Source organism: Lathyrus oleraceus, chromosome 4 (genome assembly GCF_024323335.1).
Source record: "Lathyrus oleraceus cultivar Zhongwan6 chromosome 4, CAAS_Psat_ZW6_1.0, whole genome shotgun sequence".
NCBI classification, from domain to species: domain Eukaryota; kingdom Viridiplantae; phylum Streptophyta; class Magnoliopsida; order Fabales; family Fabaceae; genus Lathyrus; species Lathyrus oleraceus.
Window position 1 is genome coordinate 324093484 of NC_066582.1, and position 9083 is coordinate 324102566.

General features: G+C 37.4%; 1 protein-coding gene across 1 annotated transcript; it reads left to right on the plus strand.

Moving 5' to 3' along the window:
* Positions 1–538: 538 nt before the first annotated feature.
* On the plus strand, positions 539–1568 carry LOC127137287 (uncharacterized). Its single transcript, XM_051063756.1, has 2 exons — positions 539–981; positions 1052–1568. Exons 1-2 carry the CDS (start codon positions 539–541, stop codon positions 1566–1568), a joined length of 960 nt encoding a protein of 319 aa, XP_050919713.1.
* Positions 1569–9083: the final 7515 nt, after the last annotated feature.

The following is a 9083-nucleotide window of genomic DNA, read 5'->3' on the forward strand; positions in this document are numbered from 1 at the left end:
GAGTTGAAACCTTGGAGATTATTCTTCGACGGTTCCACTCATAAGGATGGAAGTGGAGTTGGGATCATGATAATTTCTCCTGATGGAATTCTAACAAAACTCAAATATAGAATTGAAGGTCCCCTTTATTCTAACAACGAAGCAAAACATGAAGCCCTTATTGTAGGACTTAAGGCTTTGTTGGAATTGGGGGCAACTAGGGTTGAAATTAAAGGAGACTCAGAATTAGTAATCAAGCAACTAATGAAGGAGTACAAATGTATAAAAGAAAATTTGATTATGTACTTCGTCATTGCAAATAGGTTTCTCAAAAAATTTGAATATATAGACATAAAACATGTCCCTAGAATAAAAAACCAAGAAGCTAATGACTTATCACAAATAGCTTCAGGGTATAAAATTTCAAAAGAGAAGCTAGAGGAACTTGTCGAAGTAAGAGGAAAAGCAATGGCTGCCATTGTCTCCGATAGACTTGGAAAGCACTCAGTTAGGATATGCTAACAAAGAAGAGTTTGAAGTACTGACCATTGATACCTTAATGGATACAGATTGGAGGAATCCAATTATTAATTATCTCAAGGACCCTTCGATAGATACAGAAAGAAAACCCAAGTACATGGCTTTATCTTATGTTTTGATGGGGAATGAATTATTCAAGAAAACCCCTGAAGGGATCCTCTTGAAATGTTTAGGAGAAAACGAGGAATACTTGGCATTATCTAGTGTACATAGTGGAGCCTGTGGAGCACACCAGGCAGGCCATAAGATGAAATGGTTGCTTTTCAGATATGGAATGTATTGGCCCACCATGTTAAAAGATTGTATAGAGTTTGCTAAGGGTTTCCAAGAATGTCAAATACATGCAGGAATTCAACATGCTCCTGCAAGTGAGCTTCATGCAATTATCAAGCCTTGGCCTTTCAGAGGTTGGGCATTAGATTTAATTGGGGAAATTCGACCTAATTCATCCAAGGGTCAAAGGTACATACTTGTAGGAATATGTGGATCAAAAAACTGTCATTGAATTCATTCAAAGGTAAATATTATATAGATTTGGGATCCCAGAAAGTATAACAACAGATCAAGGATCAGTGTTTACTGGTCGAAAGATTCAAGAGTTTGCAAAGGAAATATGTTTCAAATTATTAACATCCACACCCTATTATGCTCAAGCCAATAGGCAAGTCGAAGCAGCCAATAAAGTAATAATTGGTTTAATCAAAAAGCATGTAGGGAAGAAGCCAAAAAATTGGCACAAAACTTTAGATCAAGCACTTTGGGCTTGTCGAACCTCCCCTAAAGAAGCTACTAACACTACACCTTTCCAACTTACATTTGGACATGATGCAGTATTACCTGTCGAAATCTACTTGCAATCAGTGAGAATCCAAAGACAAGGAGAAATTCCATCTGACCTATACTGGGAAATGATGATGAATGAACTGGTTGAATTGGACGAAGAAAGGTTGCATACGTTAGAAGTATTAAGAAGACAGGAGGAGATGGTAGCAAGGGCATACAATAAGAGGGTCAAAGGTAAAACTTTCACTATGAATGATTTAGTTTAGAAAGTTATATTACATATGGATCGAAAGAATAAAACATTAGGAAAATGGTCTCCACATTGGGAAGGACCTTTTCGAATTTTAAAAGCATTTTCAAATAATGCATACGAAATAGAAGAACTAACAGAGGATCGAAGAATCCTAAAAGTAAATGGGAAATACTTAAAGAAGTATAAACCATTTGTGCATGAAGTTAAAATCATAACAACATAGTAAGCAAAGAACTATCATAGCCAAAATGGTGAAGATATTTAAACTCCAAATTTTTCCAAAATGGCTTTCGTCTTAATCAAATTACAAATGAACAAGAGTCGAATAGAACAAATACAAGTGGAAATCAGAAAGGAATAGTGGCCCTCATTCGATCATACTTTATCTTCGCCAAGGCAATCTTGTACTGAACAGCAGCTTGAACCCCTTTGAGGCGTGCAATATCTTCATTCATAGCAGTAGCCTTTTCGACGTGATCTACACTCTGCTTCACCAGATTATCAGCTTCAGTACTATCAAAGCCTTGGATAGCAGCCTGCTTCGCCTTAGCATCAAAAATCTTCTTCTGTAATTCTGCAATGTGAGATTCCTAGAGTCGTATCGAAGCAGTATAAGTGTCGAATTCTGCTTAGGCTGATTTTCTGGAAGCGGCTAACTCCTCAGAGGCTTTTGAAGTTCGAAGGGCATTATCCAACTCAGTGGCTTGAGCTTGTTCATTTGATTGAAGCTTTGCTTTGGCATCCACCTCCCTACGGTATTAAGCACAGACTTGGTCAATGGGGTTCTGGATGTCGATAAGGGCTTCACCTATATCAGTGGGGCAAGCAGTGATGTTGATCTTGCTTATCAGCTTCTTTATGCCAAAGCTTTCTCCCACATCCTTCTTTAATTATTCAAAGAGATCTACATCAAAAACTGCCTTCTTTACCTGCTTAAGGAGTTCGTCATGTGATGCTTCGTTTGCACAAGCACTAGAATGGGTCGAAGCTCCAGAAATGCTTTGCTCTGAAGAAGATTCTCTTTGAGCCATCATCAACCTTACATACTTGAGGGGATCATTTTGTTTCAAAGCTTTTTTCTCCTCCTCAGTAAGTGATATAGGCAAAGTCTGGATGATGGATGGTCGAACATTAGTTGGATTTGGGACCGTTTCGACATTAGCATCACCAGTTCCAGTCTGATTTCCTTCAGGATCAGCTTCTCCGTCACTCATGTCTTCATCTTCCTGAAAGTACCCCTCATTTTCATCATAATCCTGATCATCCTTGTCAGCATAATCTGAAGGGAACGCAACTCTTGTAGGAGATTTACTGGGAGTATCCTCAAAATCTTCTTTCTCTTCTGATTCCTTCTCTTCAGCTTGCTTCAAAACTCTTTTACCATCTTCACCAGGAGAAGAGGTTTCTTGTTCGTTTTGGGCATTATCTGCTTCGAGATTTTGGGCTCCAGTCGAAGATCCTTTGTTTTGGACAGCACCGCTGATTGTCGGAGGAGGAGATGGATTCATGCCGCTCGAAGGATCACTCTGATTTCCAGTAGAAATGAGGGGAGTGGTAGGTTTTTCCTGAAAATAAAGTGTTAGAATAAAATAGGAGTTTATCGAAAGATAAAACACTCAAGATAGAAGTTTGCCTGTTGAGCCTCAGGGTCAGAAGCATTGCTCCCAATGTGCTCCAATGCTGCGCCACCAGAGGGCTGGGATTGAGTTTCCTTTGAAGGAGGAGGGAGAATGTTGATTTCGACACCTTGTTGTTTGTTTATTTGGTAAGGGGAAACTGTTGCCTTATTCTTTTTCTGTTTTTTCTTAAGTGGAGTTGGAGGAGTTTCTTCTTCATCATCTTCGACAAGAATTACATTTTCAGTGGGGACTTTTCTTTTCTTGGGCGTCAAAGGAGGCTTGCCACTACCCTGAAAAAGGAAAATTATAAACAGTTAGAAAAATACGAAAGAGACAAAGAAGTTATTTGATGTAATACCTTTGAACTCTTCTTCATTTTTTCTGGAGCAGTATCCTTGGCAGAAGGAGCTCCCTGGCTTGAAGAGGTAGTTGGCTTAGAAGCAGTATTCGAACTAGATTTCGCCATAGGCTTCTCTTTCTTCACCACCTTCCTTTCGACAGCTAAAGAAGAATGTGAGTTAGTCGAAACGTGCAAATATTTAAAAGATTGGCAAAATACGAAAGGGAGTTATAAAACCAAGAAATCCAAACATTCCACACCTTCACATCTCGGAGAGGTAATTCTCATTGCATCCAAGTCAAAGTGAAGAAAGCCTTTGAAACTGTCTAAGGTATATTTGGTTGCAACTACTCTTTTAGCAGGTCTTTGTTGGTCATTTTTCAGTATGTTAAAAATGTTCCCACATGTGAACCAATTTGGGTAAGGGGAAAAAATGACAAAGCAAAATCTGCACTGGGTAAATTTGGAAATTTGGATGGTTCGTACTCAAAGGCCAAATCATATTTAAATTCAAGTTTTACAGCTTTGGGAAATTTCTTTTTGGCAATTTGTTTTTCAAATTTCTCTTTTAAAATTGGCGCTGCGTAACAGACGGTTTGAACAAGTTTCATTGGGTTATAGACAGTTTCAAAGTACTTTTGGAATGCTTGGATTTCTTCAGAATGAGTAAGCTTACCCTTGTAGACATTTTCCTGCAAAGATGAGAAGGCCTTCGTTAGACATTCCTTGATTTCAGCAGTAGTAAACATATTCTTGGAATAGAAATCTGTCCACCAAGTGGCTAACCCATTGGTGGAATATAATGACGGTTGGTATGCTATTAATTGGAATTCAACAAAGTTTGTATGTAATTATTTGTGGGTTGCAATGTCTCGAGCGCTCCAGTCAGTCCCTAAACAACATACCTCTCGCGCTTTCGATTGAATAAAGAGACAGGAATAAGTTAACACAAACCAAATTATCGAGAGACAAAATTAGGTTGATAAGCCAACAAGAAAACATGGCTCTTTACTGGCAAGATCCTTGAAACAAGCAGCCTTGGGAAGAGAAAGGCACGCCATATATCTTTGATCTCTGTGCTGGCATCCTTAACAGCATCTTCGAGCGAAGCAGTGAACCAGGAATGACCATGGGTTCGACTAGCAAAAGGAGCCATCGAAGGAGAGAAATGGTGACGCTTCGAGAACATCAGGGTGTATTTGGCGAGGGAAGTTTGAAGATTGTCAACATCATCAACTGGAGTCAACTGAAGGAGTTTGGTGCCTTCAATGCTTCGATTTACTATCTCTGGGGCATTTTCATCAACATTTCCATGTGTTGGCAAAAAGGATTCGAAGGTGGCATTGAGCCACAATTGAAGAAGCCAATAAGGCTCATATAGTAATAAGTTGGTACCAGCTTTATACTCCTTTAACTAGGCACTAGCAGATCCTAGACTTTCATACAAACTAGCCAATAAGAGTTCACTTAAACACACTCTTCGACCAACATGCAATTGGTTAGCAAGTGTGAGAAACCTCTTTGCAACTTGCAGAGATTTACAGCAGAAGAAGAACTTGGATAACCATAGACCCAGGAATGCTATATGTTCTATGTCGGAAACTTCTTCCCCATCAGCATGATACAAATTAATATAAGTACTGAACGAAGCATTCTTGACATTAAAGTCAATTAAGTTTTCGCAGTCTTGATAGGGGTCGAAGGTTTCTCCTGTTGGAGGAAGTCCAGAAATGGCAGCTATGTCGAAGAGCGTAGGAGTCATCATTCCACAAGGGAGATGAAAGGTGTTATATGTACTATCCCAGAAATACAGGTTGAATAATAATAAAGGTTGGCAATAGCTAAACCCTAGCTTCGACATTTGAATCAGGTCGAAAATGCCCAATTCTTTCCAAAATGAAGCTTTCTTTTTCTCAACTTTCGTCAACCAAGCTAAATAGGATTTGTCTAGAGTTGGACAAGAACGAAAGGGTCTGAAACTATCAGTAATAAAATCCAGTTGAAAAGCCTCTCTTTGGACTGAATCTTCAGCATTTCTGGAGGAAACAATTTTGTTGGCTATGGGTTTTGTAGTGTGATAACAAGGAAAAAACTTTACACATTTCTCTAAATGACCTTTAGGAACTAATGGGCCTAAAAACCCTAAAGTATTTCCAGAAAGTAAGGAAGGAATCATTACCTGGGAAGCAAATATTGCTTTCTGTTCTTTGATGAGTTTGGGAGAAGTAATGTACTCCCGATCCCCAACAGTTATGATTTTTCTAGTTGGAATGTTTTGAGAAGCGGAACTTTTTGAGGATCCAGCGCCTTTAATGTTCTTTGATTGCTTTTTCTGTTTATCATAAGACATTGTTATGGGTTTTTTTGGAGGTTTTGAAGGATTAGGGTTTTAAGGAAGAAGAAACGTTTTCAGAGAAGTTTTAGAGATGAACTCAGGTTGAAGATGAAGATTTTCATAAAAAGGGAAGAAAGAAGTGACAATGAGCTTTTATAGTATTAACCTACGAACCTGATTGGTTACACCTTGCAAAGGTAGTGGGCCACGTGGTAGTTTTTTTGTGAAAAGGGTACAGGGATTACTGTTCATTATTCTTGGAAGTTGAAATTCATGATGATAATAAATGCGTACACGTCTTGATGAGACGTTTTGAAAAAGTAAATCATGATTAACTGACAGATATGGACTTTTAGGTCTATGAAAGGTCTCTGGTCGAAATCTGGTGATTACAAAAAATGCCCATTTCTACATTGATTCGAAATAGACATTTATTGGGGGCAATTTATTAGCTGGAGATTTCGACAATTAGGTGAAGTTCTTTGAAAGTGTTATGTTTTGGAGAACAAATAAAAATGGTTGTGTCGAAGCTATTTATTAAATCCTTTTTTTGGGAGAAAGGACCTTTCTTGTTGAAGCTTGAGACTTAGAAGATTTTTGGGTCTCCACAAGTTCTCTTCGATGTAGGCGTTTGACAGATTCGAAGCTTCAAGCGGGAAATATTTGAAATTCAAACGAAGCAGTTTCGTCAGGCCAACGCGTGGAAGCATCTGAGACACGCAATGCTTGAAAATGTCGAACGTGGTAGTCATCTGTGTAAAGACCGTTAGGGTCGAATTGTTATAAATAGGAGTCTTAGTTTTTAGATTTCGTGTGTTCAAACTGATATACAAAATTCACTAAAATACTCAAAGTACAGGAGCGAGAGAAATGAGTCTTTGCTGAAAATGTATGTATGAAGAACACCATGATTACGTTTCATGTTATTTATTTTATGCAAGTCATTTAAACTAAAACCATTTACTGTCTTTTCTTCTGTCGAATTGCCCTTATTTTCAGTATTTCATCATTACTTTTCCCTTCACATTTACATTTCGCCAAACATTCATTTCCAGCACTTTTCAAACTTAAAGCCTTTTACTTCAAGTTATTTATTTTCACTTTCGCCAATTACTTTTTTATCTTAAAAAAACCTTTTTACAAGAATTACTGCCATTTACTCTTTGTCTATAAAGTCATAAATTTCGGCTAGAATTATTGTCGAAACACCTTTCACCATTCATAAACCAGAAACAAACTTAATCATGAGTCAAACCACCATAATAATAGTTCTTGAGACACATGTACTAGGATCAATCTAGTCGATTCTGTAAGTTACCAAGATTAATAATATTGGAGGACTAGCGGTTGTTTGTCAAAAATTACTAGTAAACACAGTAATAGGGACGTTTTGAAAAAATCCAAGAGAAAACAATCAAATTATTTTTCTCTGTTAACCTCAAACCAAACAAAGAACACGTTCTGGAAAATAAAAAGAGAAGTTATCAAAAATATTTTTTAACATCAAACCCTAACATTCAAACCAAACAACAAACAACATTCAAAAATCCAAAAAGAAGAAGGAAGAACAGAGGGAGGCGAAGAGCATAAAGAATGGGAGAGAAACTTATTTGAAGCACGGTGGAGGAGCTCGTCATCACCGGCGATGCAGGCCAAGTAATCTTTTTCTTTCCTTTCCTTGCTCGAATCCATATGCTTGTGGTTCGTCACTACAAAACAGACAAAACCCCTATGTTAATTTCTCATAATTACGATTATTGAAGGGTAGATCATAAATTTAGGTTTAGGGTTTTCTTATTTTCTTACCGCCGATCCAGTTGATTAAAGAGGTTTTTGGAAGAACCAATGTTGGATTTGAAATCACCGACCAAAATAAGGTGGGGTATGTGTTTGGATATTTAGGGTTAGGGTTAAGGGTCGCCGAAGAAGAGGGCGGCGCCGCCGCGGTTGGCCGGTCGCCGCCGTCTTCTCTGGTAGGTTTGGCCGTGAGGGGTGGTAACGGAGGAGAAGAGGAAGCTCTTTCTCAAGAGTGAAGAGAGAGAACGAGAGGAGCAAATGGCTCTCTCTCTCTCTCTCTCTCTCTCTCTCTCTCTCAATTTTTTTGTTTTTATATACAGATGGGAGTGGCTGCATGGGCGCCACATGGCCCCTTCTGCTAGCGCCACATGGTTGGTTGACTCCTAAGTCAACCAGGGGATCCTGTATGGATCCCCCACCATATGGTGGTGCACCCTCATGCGCATCCATTTGATCTATTGACCAGGTCAAGGTCTTCCAATCCAACGGTCCAGACACCTCCATAGGAGGTCAATGTTTGACCAAGCTATTTAGGGCTTTGGTGATTCCGTTTTGGGCCAACCCAGGTTGGGCCCAAAGACCATTTTTGCTAACAAACCCTCTTTTTATTATTCAGTAGCGCCCAGAATTGGGCCTTCCTCTTGATGTAGCCCATTTTCCTCATTTTTTTATTTGTTCTTTCTTTTCTTATTTTATTTTTCATAACCACTTATAAAATATATACTAGATAATTATTAATCCCTAAATGATAATTATTTAATTACTTTAAAATATTTAAATATTTTATTTACTTTCATTTCATTTATTTCATTTACTTTTCTTTCAAAATTATGTATAAATATTGTTAATATTATTATTAATACCTAATAAACTATTTGTCTATATTATTATTATTACTATTATTATTTAATTGCTTATTATTTAATAAAATAATCTATTAAATATTTAATTAATTAATTATATTATTATTAGTATCACTTATAATTTAGATAATTGTTTATTTTGTGGGGTGTATGTGCATGATTATTTTATATTTATTTATACCGAGCCTTGAGTGCATATGGATGACATGTTATAATTGTGAGAAGATTATGTCGATTTCACCAATTTAAAATCATTCAAACCAATTTCAAAAATAAATCACATATTTCTCGATTCAAAGTCGAGCCCATTTTCAAAACACTTTTGTAAGTCGATTACTTGTAAAAGTATCGCCATCAACCTCATATGGCTTACTCTTGAGCCTTCTTACAATGAGACCTATTCGGTTTTTATTAATCGATTAGATGAATTATTCACTAAGTAAATCCAATTCATTCACAAAATACAAATTTAAAACCTAGATCCGACATCGAGTATTCTTTATTAAGAATTAAAAATACCTAATCACAATCAAATGCTATTTCACTTAAGAATAAAAGAGGAAATGGTTTTGAG